This window comes from Rhynchophorus ferrugineus, unplaced genomic scaffold (genome assembly GCF_030347505.1).
Source record: "Rhynchophorus ferrugineus isolate W39M unplaced genomic scaffold, kcgeb_rfMv2 rfM2, whole genome shotgun sequence".
In the NCBI taxonomy this organism is placed as follows: Eukaryota; Metazoa; Arthropoda; class Insecta; order Coleoptera; family Curculionidae; genus Rhynchophorus; species Rhynchophorus ferrugineus.
The window spans coordinates 26338770-26354625 of record NW_027472581.1 but is presented as its reverse complement, the minus strand read 5'-3'; the positions used below and the strand labels follow the sequence as shown (position 1 = coordinate 26354625).

General features: G+C 32.8%; 1 protein-coding gene across 2 annotated transcripts in view; it reads right to left on the bottom strand.

The window, feature by feature from the left end:
- The window catches only part of LOC143190275 (uncharacterized), a 623078-nt gene that overhangs the window by 90594 nt on the left and 516628 nt on the right, over positions 1–15856 (bottom strand). For both annotated transcript variants that reach the window (XR_013004201.1, XM_076394480.1), the window contains exon 6: positions 6953–7204. Coding sequence is in view for 1 of the 2 variants with exons in the window: in XM_076394480.1 (XP_076250595.1) it covers positions 6953–7204 (252 nt within the window). In the remaining variant the exon portion in view is untranslated. The remainder of the gene's footprint in view (positions 1–6952; positions 7205–15856) is intronic.

Sequence of the window (15856 nt, the reverse complement as noted above, 5' to 3'; positions counted from 1 at the left end):
TCGCCGAAATTGAGACCTATTTTGAAGCAAAGGACAAATCGTACTGCAAAAATGGTATAAAAAAGTTAGAGGGTCCCTATAATTAGTGACTCACCGTTGAAGGGAATTCTGTTGAATAAAACAAACTAATTTTGAAAAAAAAATTATTTTACTATGGTAGGCCGGGGACTTTTCAATTGAACTGTTACGTTTTTGAGTTAGTGAGTGTTAGTTATTGAGATAGTTGATTGTTTACATATATAATAAGATGTTTTAACATACAGATATTTATTATTTTAATTAATGTGTTATATATCAAATACATTTGTGGCTTTATATTGAAAAAACTATGAAAATAAGTTGTTATCGCTGTTGTAAAAGAAACATGATTAACTTAATGAATTGTGATTGAATTTGGGAAATAGGGAGATTGCTAGTAATATTAAAACCATGTTAAGATAATAATAATTTTATAGGTACATAGACAATATTTTAAGATTATTTTATGACAATAAACGTTCTTCAATTGACGGTCGTCCGTTGCGAAAAAAAAAATACTCAAGTTTTTCTACTACGCTTTTCCGTCGTAACAATCAGAAGAACGCAGTGTTTAACTGTGAAAAGTACCCATATAAAAAAACCATCTCGGTACTTAGAACTTTCCGCCGGAAACTTCGATGCTAATCCAACTTAAACTTTATACAGTCGAAGTTTTGCGGCCAAGTCACCGGGGTCTCCGCATAATGCCTCCAGAAAAGTGTAAGGAATAAAAACATTTTTGTTCGCGAACAACTTTAATTTTATTTTCGGGGGCTGCAGTTTCTTTTAAACAAAAGTTCCGACTAGTGCAAAGTTTCGGTCATTAACGTGTTTTCCTTGTTAAAATGGTTACACTCCGTCTAATGGATTAAAAAAATTGTCCCAGAACCCTAATACTATACAATGTAACGGAAGCTTTCTCTAAGTATCTCTTTACTGTTAACAACAATTTTAATAAAAACTATTTTTAAACTTAATTTTTCTTTTCCAATGACTCTCTTCTCAATATGCTCCTATAACTGTAATATAATTATCCGGATCTTACAGTAACAGAGCACAACCAATTATTTTTACTAGTAATAGACTAGTAGTCAAAATTCGACTACAATTTACTAAGTTTATTATGTTTCTCACATAATAGAATAAAGAGAATAATTACATGTTAGGTTACTAAAACTCGTTGTATTCTTTCAACGTATAATACTTTAATTAATATTATATAGGATATATAATATTTCAAGTAAGTTTCAATAATCAACAATGTATAAATATTATAACAAAATATCATGAATAAGATTATTTTAATAACAACATCAAAGCATAATATGTATATATGGTCCTTCTCTGCTGTTTTTATAAACATTAATATGGAATAATAAAAGAAATAACACATGATTGTATATTAAAATAGAAAATATATGAATAAGACAATTTTGAAATTGATATTTTACATTGGCACGTATATTAAGACAAAAACGAACACAATTACTTAATTAATTTTTACAATTTAAAAGTTAATATATTTAATAGAAATATATTTACATTAATTAAATCAAATATCAAATGTTAACTTCTCAAAACTTAGATGTATAAATTAAATTAGTCTTAAAGTAATTAATAATTAAACACCTTAATACTTATGAATGCTTTAAAATATTTAGAAAGTTATTGTTAATAATTCACAATTTCTTCTAGTGTTTTCCTATATATTTCATCCATGGAAATTATGTAATTAGTTTCATTTTAACTGCTGCATATGTTCATTGCTTTATTTTTGTATTCGCATAATCTTCATATTTTATCCAAACTTCTCACCTAAAATATATACTGAACATCAAACAATATGCCAGGCTGAATAAAAGCTACACTAATTTTAGCTCTTGAAGCTATTAACTGAAATATACGGCAAGTGCTTTGTTAGGAATTACATGATATAAATAAGAAATTAATACAATTAAAATTAACAGAAAAATCTGTATAACCTCTATAAGGACTTCAAATACATTACTATATCTACATAACCATATCAATTACTATCAATTCTAAAGCAAGAACAATTACCAAACTTAGCTGTTCTGTTTTCACCGACATTAAATTAAATCAAGAGCTGAAAAGTACACATCCAACAGTAAACAAACAGGAATTTCACGTGTTGTTAAAATATTGCTTTTTGAAGGGAAAAATTACAGTTGAAGCAAAACCTTGGCTTGATGCCGAGTTTTCGGATACTGCACCAAGAAAATCAACTATCAAGAATTGATATGCTAAGTTTACACGTGGTAAAATGAGCACCGAAGGCGGTAAACTCAGTGGACACACAAAAGAGGTTGTTACCGCCGAAAACATTTTAAAAATCTAAAATTTTGAATGGCCGTATATTGAATTAGAACGAAATAGTTGACACTCCAAAAATAACTGAACGTGTACATCATATCATTTACGAAAATTTGAGTATGAGAAAACTCTGTACAAAGTGGGCGCCGCGCGAGCTCACTTTTGGCCAAAAACAACGACGAGTTGATGATTCAGAGCAGTGTTTGAAGATGATCGAGCGTATTAAACTCGAGTTTTTGCGCCCATATGTGACAATGAATGAAACATGGCTTCATAATTCCATTTCAAAATCCATCACACAGACACGACTGCACACGAAAAACGCACTCCAAAGTGTGGGAGAAGGCAACAGTCGTGTAGCAAGGTTATAGTATCTGTATTTTGGGATGCGCATGGAATAATTTTCATTGACTACCTTGAAAAAGGAAGGACCATCAACAGTGACTATTACATAGCGTTATTGGACCGATTGAAAGACGAAATCGCCGGAAAACGGCCGCATTTGAAGAAAAAAGAAATGCTGCTTCACCAAAACTATGTACCGTGTCACAAGTCAGTGCAAATGATGGCAAAAATCCATGAATTTGGCTTCGAATTGCTTCCTCATCTATGATGGATTCTCCAGATTTGTCCCCAGCTATTATTTCCTGTTCTCAGATCTCAAAAGAATGCTCGCTGGGAAGAAATTTTCGTCGAATGAAGAGTTGATTGCCGAAACTGGAGCCTATTTTGAAGCAAAGGACAAATCGTACTACAAAAATGGTGTCAAAAATGTGGAGGGTTGCTATAATCAGTGTGTCACCCTTGAAGGGAGTTATGTTGAATAGAAAAAAAACTAATTTTGCCGAAAAAATATGTTTTACTATGCCGAGGCCGAGGACTTTTCAATTGACCTGTTACATTTCTATTTGCTTTACAAGACTTACAAAAACTTAAGTAAGTGTGTTAGATTAAAATTTCTATCAACCATTCTAAACGATTTTTTTATTCTTTAATTGTATTCTGTTCGAGTGTAATCACACAAGTCTGATTTAATTAATTACAAACGTTGTAAAACCTTTTTTCCAATTCGTAGCGCATAACGAAATTATATATAATGTCGTTGGAATCTCGCCCGCTATTAAATCCAAATAATATTAACATTTTAACAAAACGTCTGGCCCTAATCGAAAAATACGTCGAGTTAAAACGATTCGATAATTAATTTTCAATTTGATAACATTTTAACGTTATTTTGTCGGGTTAATTATAATTTGATTAATAACATTGATATGCGCGAGAGGTTTAGTGGGGTATTATGCGGGAACAATTGATACAATGGATTTTATATGTAGTCATTACTAAAATTACAGTACAGTGATATTTCCAAATCACCTATTCGGCAAAAATATTTAAAATAAATGTAAATTTAACATGTAAAATATTTAATTATTTTTAATAATCATACTTCATAGAGATTGAGATCTAAAAGTAACAATTTTGAGTAAGTTAATTGTTAGTATTTAGGGATGTATGGCTCAGTGAATGGGAGGTAGGACGAATTATACCAGTGATGGTTACATTATGTGACCGTTATATAAATTCAGAAAATATATTTAGAGAAATGAGGATGGCTGCGCTGTTCTACCTGAAGAAGACGGTGGGGCTCTTCTGGACTGAACAATATATCAGTGGCTGAATGATACAAAACACGCTAAATGGTCGTCGGTACTCAAGGAAAATAAGTTACGATGGTATCCGACCGAAGCAGCCTAAAGCCTTTAAAATTAAAATATCTGCCGATAAAACTGAAACTATGAGCTGAAGATTGCCAAAAGAATAAAATTTGTAAAAGAAATGGAAAAATTAGCATTCCACCATTAAAATTTTTAATGAGACTTTTAAATTTGTTTTATTGTTGGTGAGAAATACTGTGGTAACTAAACGGTGCGTCATGCGGTAACGCGTTTAGGATTCATACTTTTATTAAGAGCTGTTGAAAAGAAATAAAAATAATTTTCAGTTTGTGATAAGTGATGTGTTATTCAGTTAAGCTAAAGAGTTATTAGGAAAACTACAAATTATGCTGCTGTACAAAAATATGGCACACTTGTTAGGAGGGCTGTTTTGACTTAACAACAGTGGCATTTTTAAAACTAACCTGCGTGTTTAGTGCCTTACATGTAAGTATTATTTAACATCTATCTGAATATCTAAACATATTTACATAGCATTTCACAAAATAATTATTATTACTGTACAACTGATGCCACTAAATCTACCGCTATCCAAGAGGAAAATTTATGTTAAAACAAACATGTAAGAAGTAGGGTGTGATAATATATCTACAAGTTTAAAACAAAGTTTGAAAAAGCATGCTATATTTTTGCCAGGTATATGTTAAAATAAGTATACATGACTAATTATATGATAGTTCAGATAGTTAGGCCTACTTTTTATTTACAAATGTTACTTTTGCTAATTTTTGCCTAGTGACAGTGAGTTTCATTAATTTTTTTAAAATACACAAAGCAACTAGTTCCATCCTTAATAAAAATAGAAAATTCTTTAGGTGCATCTTTGATTTGCACTAGCTTAGAAGCTGTTAACTTATCGAGAGAATCAGTTTAAATGGAGCTTAAAACATATTTCTAGGAAAAACCATGATTGTAAACATTCAGTCACATACGGATAAATATTTTTCGCATGCTAAAGTTAGGATTAAATACAATAATTATACTTTTTTAGGTCAAAATAGATTTATACGATTATTCTGAGTATCACAGAATGAACACTACATCTAATGGCTTGTCAGTTTTGGACCCTGTACATTAACCTATTAAATTATTTATATAAAAGTCTTTAAAAGCAACTGTAACAACAGAATGTTAAACAGACACTTGTTATACTATGATGATTAACATGGAGATATTCTGAATTTAAATAAATAATATCATGGGTGCCACAGGATATTATGTTGGGGCCTTCCTTTTACCTGATATATAGCGATCATGTTCCTGGGTTGTGACATAATACATTAGCACTTTTGATAGTTATACTACTACAGTGGCTGTAGGTAAAGCCGCGAGAAACAGCAATTAAATTGCAAACGTCAGTAATATAGTTAAGGTTTAATAAATAAAAGAGAACAGACTTAATTTTTAAATTTAGATTTATACAGATAAGACTTGAATCAAGGAATGAATAATTGGTTTGAATGAGTCTAAATCTGTCTACGTCAATTTTACAGATATGAAAATTCAACAAATAATATGCAAATTATTGTAAGTGGTGTAACTTAGAGTAACATTGGATATTGGACAAATATATGGGAAGGCTCATATAAAAAAGAAGACAGGATAATTGGATATATTATGCATAAAAAACATTTGAATCAAAATTGTCTGCACTATCACTATGTCAAGGCACTTGGCAGTTTGGTCTCCGACAGAGATGATCGAATATGACGCTTAAAGTTGGCTAAACCTTTTGAATTGACATAATGTGATAAAAACAAAGCATAATAGAATGCTAAATGGTAGTCGGTACTCGAGAAAAACTAGTTATGACGGTATCCGACCAAAGCAGCCTAAAGCCTTTCAAATCAAAATATCTGCCGATAAGACTAAGACTGCGAGATAATGACATTAGTTTAGTTACCTACATGTTAAAAGCTTGTGTCAAAAATATATGTAAATGTAGATGTTTCAAAAGACTGCCAAAAAAGTAAAATTTGTAAAAGATATGGAAAAATTAAATGAAATTTATGAAACATCTTTGTTCCAGTACTAAAACTCAATTTAAAGATGAACAAAATCTTAGTCAAATCAAAACTGATTCAATGCTGACAATTTCCAAGGCTTTATGATGAGACTAGAAACAACTAAGGTGAGTAAATTAATATATGGTGGATGTAAGAAATTATAGTTTAGATTATGACAGATTTATGTGCATAGATATGTGTTTAATTGTTCAGAATATATATAATTGGTTAAAAAGTATAAGAAGAAAAATAATACTAATTCTTACAGAATGCATTATGATGCATATATGACTAAACTTTGTTTTAGCAAGGAAGATGTATTCAGGTATCAACAGAACAAACTAAGGAGATATACAGTGATATCAAGATAATTTTACAAGGAAACACTGCATCGAAGGAAACAAGAACAATACGTAATAAAAGTTAAATATGCTCTTTGATGAAACTAAATTATATTACTTGGATATACAATTATTAATTAAATGCATGAGGCCTCCAGGGAATAACAATACATAAAAAACAAGGTGTGAAAAAGAGTTTAATGTAAATATAATAAAACACAACCCTAACCTAGTGACTCTATAATTAATTTTAGTTTTAAGTCCTTCGATAATATATGTACATCTAGTGCTAAAATGTTGAAACAAATTATATTTCGTAACTGTTTAGTTTCATTGTTTTATTTAGATCGGCATTTTTTATATCAGATGCAAAATAATTGAAAACTGGAAGTTAATGCAGCAAAAATTCGATGTTTTCGATGATATCAATTCACTGTTTTATTGATCAGATTATATGTAACAATTTTGCCTAAATCGCTTAAAGACAAGAGCATATTTATATTGTTTAATATCTTACCTGTACTCTCCGAGCCGTAAATATCCGGACAAGCCTGGTAACTCAGCAGGAGTTTGCTGTCCTCGGTGCAGGTGTCAATGTTCGACACCGGCGAGCGACATTCACCGTGACCGCGATTGTACGTGAAGGTAAAGGGCCCCCGGAACGGACACTGGACGGGCGTGGCGTTCTCCCGGAACAGAGAATAAAGCAGAGCGTCGCCGGTTATCAGGCTGCAGAGGGTCGGCAGAGCGTCGCGGCTGTGACAGAAAGCTGAAACAACGATAATTATTCATATTTGTTTGTGAGAACTTATTGTTTTGTTTGTCGTCCTCTCTGGCTATTTTACGGCACCAGTTTAGAATTAATGACTATCCTATCGCGATAAAAATGGTTTCGCTCGAAGTTTCGTCAAAAAAAAACTTTTGAACGTTAATACATCAGAAACCCCTTGGTAACAGAAATAATTAAGTATGTATTTGTATGAAATATCAGTGAGATTATAGAGCTGCATATATAAAAATATGCACGAGTAATAGTGTAAATAATATTATTTTTTAAAAATACATACGGCTATGAAACCGATATATTTGAGAACTAACGATCGTAAAGCTTTAAAATATTTATCTTCCCCGAAACATTACACTTAGACATTTCATCATAATTTAAGCTATAATCATATTTATACTGATGATTTAAGTAATAACGATTCCCTCCAACTCGCCGCTGCTACTCCAACTGATCTCAAATCCCTTCGTGCTATTCAAAAATACTGCATTAAGAATGCCACTGGATCCCTTCCAATCCTCCAGTGTAATTACCTTGTGCACTCTCTCACCACACCTCTTTCATATTGTAGGGGCTTTCTCTCTTTCAATTGTTCTGCCATGTGACCTTCACTTGGAGTCATCCACCCGCCCTGGGCCATCTTATATCTCTATCATTCCATCCGAATCCCCCATATAATTGCTGATCTTCTTTCCAGGGCTGGAGTTGCCTTTTTGCAATCCCTCCGTATCCAGTAACCCAATTTTCCCCCTTGGACCTTCATACCCCCTTCATAAACATATTATAATGTTAATTTTATAGAGAAAATATTGTTCTTATCTCATTCGGTCCAAGTTCTGGGAACTTTTCGACTCTTATCCTGCCTTTGCAGTGTATTTGAAGTTGATAGTCAGGCATTCCATTCAAGCTCCCTGAAGTGTTTACGATACTCAAAGCTTTATTCTACATTACAATAAAATCATTCAAAGAATGGCTAATCCTTACCGATTCCGGAAATGACCTCGAATGTTTCCTGGTACAGAAATTCAACCATTCCCTGGTCACCGATTCACTTTAAATTCTCACATTGGCATACTGAGATAGTGAAGCTAAATAAGCAGCACCCTCCACACTTCACATCGCAAATGTTTTTACTGACCTTATTCTGTTCAATTCGGGTTTCAGCAAGAATGAGGTACAGCGTCGTTGGGCCCAGGAAGCCAACTATAACAAGCTCTTTGAAATTTAAACCGATTTTTTCTCCTCTCTTCACGTTCGTTCTCCTTGTCACCATGCCGTAGCTCTGAATCGACTGAGATTTGGCCACTGTCATTTCTCAAGTTTGAGACCGCCTGCTCACTGTGAGTTTTATCAAGTTGGTCTACCACAGACTAGACGACTGTTCAAGACTCATCCAGATTAGAACTATGAATGGGCTGCGAAACTTGTATGTACGCTACTTATACTTTTAGTCTAATTATATATCCGTCCAAATAACAAAAAAGTAATAATCACTCAATGACTCATTAGAGAATTATTTAAAAGAAACTAATTGAACATCATATAAGGGAGCTATGCGTGTAAGTAGCAATTTTAGCAACAGAACACATATTGTCATTACATTATCATTATAGATCCTGGTAAAAAATATTTCATTCGAAATTTGATAAAAAAATGGTTGAACATTATTACGTTGAAAGCCCAATAATAATCCAAACAACAAAATATATATTTGGATGAAATAACAATGAGATTATAAATCTGCATATAAGCAATTAAGTGCGTATAATAGTGTAAACAACTTAAGCAGCTATAAAAACGACATATATTCATATATTGTATATATTTAGATGTAATATAACTAAACCAAATACTAAAACAGAGACTTTAAAAATACAAAGCTGTTGGCATTATGTTATATCGATTAACATGCATATATTCGGAATTTATATAAATAAAAGCGCGAGAGATGAAACAGTAATTAAATAGCAAGTGTCAAGAATGAAGCTAAGATTAGAATCATGGAATGGAGAATCAGTTTGAATGAGTCTAAACCTATCTACATCAATTTTACGTTTTTGTTTGAATTTCGAATGAGTAAATTGCATTTGTTAAAAGTCTTACATTTTTATTTCAATTTGAAGAAAAAAACGACTAAAGGCTACCGTGCTCGCTCGATTTCAACATGTAAATACTGCTATCGAAGTTTAAAAAGAGGTGATCTTTACACGGAAGGTACAAAAGCGTTCTAAAAGATCAAAGAAATTTAAATATGAGAAATCGAAGGCATTACTCTATGATAACCTGTGTAAAACGCAAAAAGACTATGTAGAATTGTTGGGAGCAACATAACAAACCATCTTCAATCGCTTGAAGCACATGGGAATGATCCAAAACCTTGGATTTTTTGTATCATATGAAATCAAGCCAAGAGACACCGAAAGGTATTTGGTCATGAGTGAAATGCAGCTTCAACGGTAAAATCGGAACGATGCCCCAGCAGGATTCGAACCGGCAACTATCGCAACAGTTGGTGGGCCATCCTGTCGCCTTTACAACTGCGCCACCAAGTCGGCCGTTATAAATACTGATGACGTGCTTTGACTGTTATTGTTTTATTTATATTTTAAGGCCTATAGAGTTTCTACTTTATGACAAAAACAAGCGGATCACTCAAGTAGTGGTAATATAACATACGGCAGCCAAAGCTAGTTTTACAGAACTATTGACTAAATTTATGTAAGCTTTTAAATATATTTTACTGTTTCGTCTAAAGGTAAGATTTTCTTTTAAAAAACCTCTTAAGCTATAAAAACTGGCACCATCCCAGACGCATTTTCATTCATTTTCGAGTACGAACAGACAAGAAACGAAACGATACGCTCAAATTTATCATAAAAGCCAACCAGAACAAAAACTATAAAAAGAAAGGTGTCGATAAGGGAGCTGAGAAATTCCACGGCCAACGCTCTGGGATCACGCGTCATTTGTTTCTGTTTTTTTTTTCCTGCTGTTCTCATTCTGATCTCCAATAAAACGTTTTTTTTTCTTCGTAAAGAGGAGTCATCTGAAATGATTGTTTTCATTGATTTTCCATTACTTGGAATATACTGCTTATGCCTTATATCGATGGGAAATATTGGGCATTTATAACGTTTTTTTTTTTCGATTATTGATTCATACATATTTAAATGGATATTTCTATACTTCTATAATGAATATTTTGATGAATATATTTGGCATAAAACGTGTTTGCATCTAAATCAAATAATAAAAATCTGGCAACATTATAATAGTAGTCTATAGAAAAAGCAAACTATAATAAATAAAAACTAATAATTCTTTCATCATGAAAACAAAGTATGTCACAAATCCTTGTTTTCCTTAATAAATGTGCTCAGGGCAAATTTGCGATTCTAATTAGAGAAATTATATCAAAACAGCCTCGGCGAGTGAGAAAGTTAACTTGAGGACAACTCTAAGATCGACCTGAAACCTATAGATGGCTGATTTTTAATTCACAGTGACATTCTACGTATTCTGCTTTGAAAAGTATTTAGCTTGATTAATAATTATTGATTTCCCCTTTTTAAACCTCGCAGAGCTTGATGCTTGAGCTTGAGTCTAGTGCCACCACTAAAATTAACTAAAATACATTAGTTTCATCTCTGTAGAAGAAGGCGCTGTTTGTCACCGTGTGAACTTGACTCGGTGAATAGAGGTAAACCGCAATGAAACACTGTTTAGATTATGTGACCGTTATTTATTGAAGTAATATAAAAATGTGGAAAATACAAAATAAAAAAAACGGATGGCAGCGGTGTTACCTGGAGACGAGGCTTGGGCAGTCAATGGTGGCACGTCTAAACTAAACGATGGTCGGTAACTGAATGATTGGAAATAGCCTTCAATAACATCCCAGGCAAACGTCTCGGGGTTGCCAGCTATTCTTTATCGGGTTCTAGTTGGCGTTGCTGGTACCCCGCCCGTGTTCAACATCTGGAATTATATTTCTGGGTATTTTGTAGACCGTTATTCCACTATGTAAAATTCGACATGCCTCAAGGTCGCTACAGATTAAATGATTTAAATTTCAATTTTAACAATTTCAATGGACTGAAGAACATGGGAATAATTCAAAAGCTCGGACATTTTATGAGGTATGAATTGAAACCAAGTGATATTGAAATATTTTGATAAAAAATGAATCAACGTTAATATTGAATGTGCATAGCTCCAAGCTGCTTTGTATTAGGTGGCATCAGGCTTGGTGAAGTACACTAAGAGCTGTTAAAACACATGAACTTTTGAGCCAAGCACAATACTACAAACGACAGAAATACGTCCATAAATATTAATATCATTCTTCAATTCGCTTGATATCGATACATCATTATTTCTAGATATAATTCGTAAATTACCTGAAAGGTGAACATATGGGCCATCGATGGATAACACTTTAAATAAAATATATATTGGATGTAGGAATTCTTTTTCTATATAGATCCCTATAGAGTCGTCTCTATTGCTCTATGATAATATCTTGATATATTAAGATATCGAGTTTCTTTCATATTAAAACAAATAATTATGTTTAAATCAAATATTTACGAAACTAACACTAACGCTCATTAATCGAAATACATTTCATCTCTGTTTACTAATAATGAAGCAAACCGAATCCTTTCTGTGAAAGATTCTAAAGTGTATCCATTTTGCGCCGAACCGTTTATTTTAGATGGCTCGATCGACTGGATTTAGTTGGTAACAGACACGATATAAATAAAGTGTTTTTAACAAAACAATTGAATCGGCTTTAAAAAATAAATAAGAAACTCACTAAAAAGCGAAAAATAATCAAACGTTTTTACCCAAAAAAAGCGTTTTAAAATAAAACATGTACATAATAATTGTTGTATAACACGACTAAATAGAATTAAAAAAAATATATATCTATATATCTATTCACAATATTATTTTAACTACTACCAACTCATCACTTTGAAGTTGGTGTCGATTCCAAACTGTTATAATATATTTAGATTTGTTTTGTTTCTAATTTAATTTTGTATATGTCAAAAAAATTATAATATTATTTCTATATTATTCAATTATTATGTACATAGTTAGTTTTAGAACTTTTTTTGTCTTAAAAATCCAAGTTTGATTATTTTTTACTTTTTAGTGTCTTTATTTATTTTTTGAGGTCGATTCAATTTTTGGTTAAAAATATCTTCTTTTTCTCTTTTTAGTGTTAGATATTTATTCAGTGAATTAAGCAATTGTATCAAATATTGCAATGGCCGACTAAAGGAGCAGCCTGTATTAGGGAAAATAGGAATATAGAAACTATGATTTAAAATAAGAAACGCTTCAGGCCCCGGGGTTCGCTACCTAGCCTAGGTGATTTGACAAAAGTTCAAACCAAATTTAAACAACAACAACAGTCGTTCTCCCGCTGGGAATCGAAAGCATGACCTCCGCACGTAAGCCGAACGCTCTATTTACTACACCATTGAAGCAGTTGTATGCATTGTTTATCGGCTTTCCATATGATATGGTTAGTGCTTAAAATGCAAACAAAAAAAAGTTCAACTAAAACATTATAAACACATAACTGATTATTTTAGATAAATATATGCAGAAGCTTTGTAGGTGTCTTTGAAATTTGAGGATAAAAATCGACCCCCCCTCCTTTACCCCTCAGATACTGACTTAATTCCAATAGGACTACCTCGGAAGTGCACTCTTTCGAATAAAAACAATTGATGGAAAAATTGGCGAATATACATTAAAAAATATTAATCGAATTACAATACGAAGAATATACAATACAAACATAGAACCTACCCCTTTTTTGAAGTCGGTTAAAAAGGAGACCGACCTATTGTATAATTCAGCATTAATGTAATATTGCAGAACGGACTCATTGTCGACTAGTGTAAACAGTGTTGAATTTGAACTATTTTCGGTTTATACTAATTTAGGCTATTCTTGCATACTGATATATTAATAAATACGTTCAAATGGGACAAATATTTATTAATATAATTTTGTCCGTAACCGAATTATTTGATACTTTACAACAGATTTTTATAAACGTATCGTATGTTAGTTTATTTCGAACAAACTCATTAATACAAATCTAATTAATAATCTAATTGACGCCGAGTTTCCGGATACTGCCCCAGGAAAATCACCATCAAGGATTGGTGTGAAGTTCAGACATGATGAAATGAGCACCGAAGACGGTGAACGCAGTGGACGCCTAAAAGAGATTGTTACCGATGAAAACATTTAAAAAATCAACAAAATGATTATGAATGACCGTAAACTGAAATTGAATGAAACATCAGACACTCTAAAGATATCAACTGAACGTGTATATCATATCATTCACGAATATTTGGGTATGAGAAAGCTCTGTATATGCCGCGCGAGTTCACTTTGACCAAAAACAACGATGAATTGATGATTCATAGCAGTGTTTGAAGATGATCAAGCGTAATAAACCCGAGTTTTTGCATCCATATGTAATAGTCGATGAAACATGGCTCCATCATTTCACTCCGTAGTCCAATTGGCAGTTATCTGAGTGGACGGCACACGATGAACCCATTCCAAAGCGTGGGAAAACGCAACAGTCGGCTGGCAAGTTTATGGCGTCTGTAATTTTGAGTGGAATAATTTTCATTGACTACCTTGAAAAGGGAAAGACCATCAGCAGCGACTATTACATAGTGTTATTGAAAGAAAAACGGCCGCATCTGAAGAAAAAAAGTGCTTTCACAAGTCAGTGAAAAAAATAGTAATCCGTGAATTGGATTTCGAATTACTTCCTGATACATCGTATTCTTCAGATCTGACCAGGAGAATTTCTGTTCTCAGATCTCAAAAGAATGCTCGCTGGGAAGATATGTTCGTCAAATGAAGCCGAAACTAAGGCCTATTTCAAAGCAAAGGACAAATTGTACTACAAAAATGGTATCGAAAAGTTATAAGGTCGCTATAATCAGTGTATCACCCTTGAAGGGAATTATGTTGAATTAAAATAAAAAATAATTTTGCCAAAAAATGTGTTTTACTATGGTAGGCAGGGGACTTTTCAATTGACCTGATGACCTGTTGTTAATGAAGAAGATTACTGTATTGAAGGTAGCCGATGCTTCAGTATTGGGGAATCACGTTGCTAGTGAGAGATAGCCGAACACTCAGAGAAAAAACAAGCTATATTGTATTTCGTTTTTAACGGATGTACGTTAAGTTCTAGTCCATTTGCCAATACGGCTTCAAATTTTAAAAAAATCTTTTAAAACTAATTTATAGGCCTAATATTTAAATGTAGTATCTACACAAACCAGAGCTGTTTCATAATCATATTACGATCGTTTCTTTACAAAATTCAAAATCAAAGCACCCCATTTACTAATGGCAATAAATCTTAGACCTTAAAAACTAAGTTAATTTATTTGTCTTTTGTCAAGTGTCGGCGCGGCCTTTTGTGCGGACCGGCGACGCCATCAAACCACCAAAACACTTCATAATGAAATTGTTTTTCAACTTGTCAAACACAATTAACTCGATAACGCCACCCTACGTCGCTCGAGCTGCCTCCACGAGCTTTTGTTGCGTTTCTTTCCATCGATGATGCAGCCGCGAACGTGGCGAGAGGATGCCTTCGCCCGAACAACAAAAAAGATTTGTCAACGTATTGTTCGGCCATCGCCTATTTTTGGATGGCAATTTTACGAAACAACGCAATTTATCAAAATAGCTAAAGTGGATTTATTGTCGTCGGCGACATTGAAGGATGAGGCTTCACCGTCTCGTCCCGAAACCGCGTTCACGGATCCCGTTTGCTTTAAATTACGCAAACCTGCCGCGAAACGAATACTCAACCGTCTGGGGCACGTTAGTTTATTAATGTTTTAATTAAAATCCTTGTTCGCCACGTTCTAAAAATCTAATTGAATGGAGATTTAATTTCTGGAAAAGCTTAAATTGCATGAATTATTTAGTTGCCATCACACGTTGAAATTTAACGACTTCGTGATTCCGCTTCCCTACTTCCTTTCTACATGGAAATATCGTCTCTTTAAGTAATTTGGTAATTTATATGCGACGGTTAATATTGCGTGTATATAAACAGTATATTTTGGATTTCTAGATCATTAAATGAAGACGACACTAAAAAACTATACATCCATGAATATACAGGTTTCAGTTGGCTAGAACTCTACATGCGCACTTGTTCTAATCTAACCTGAGAGTTTTCACAACCACTCGTCCTTTCCTATATACGCCTTATTGTTTACCACAGTTATGGTTAGAAGTAATTTTTAGGTTAATCTTGTATTTACATTTTCTGTTGAGGTAAAATAATTATTTCATAGGCAAAATTAGGGACAGATAATGCGACTATAAGTGTATAAGGTATGAATTATTCGTAAATTATAATTTTCTAACATTAATTTTGTTAATTGCTATGCAACAAAGGATATATTTTTATGTTAAATAATATGGAAACAGAACTTATTTGCTGATTATAGTAAAGGTAAGAATGAAATATGATCATGATTGTATACCTTTTCTGTCTATTTGTTATTATACTTATATCTTTCTAATTTTACAGGTTTTTCAAAAGAAGAAAAAAGCTAA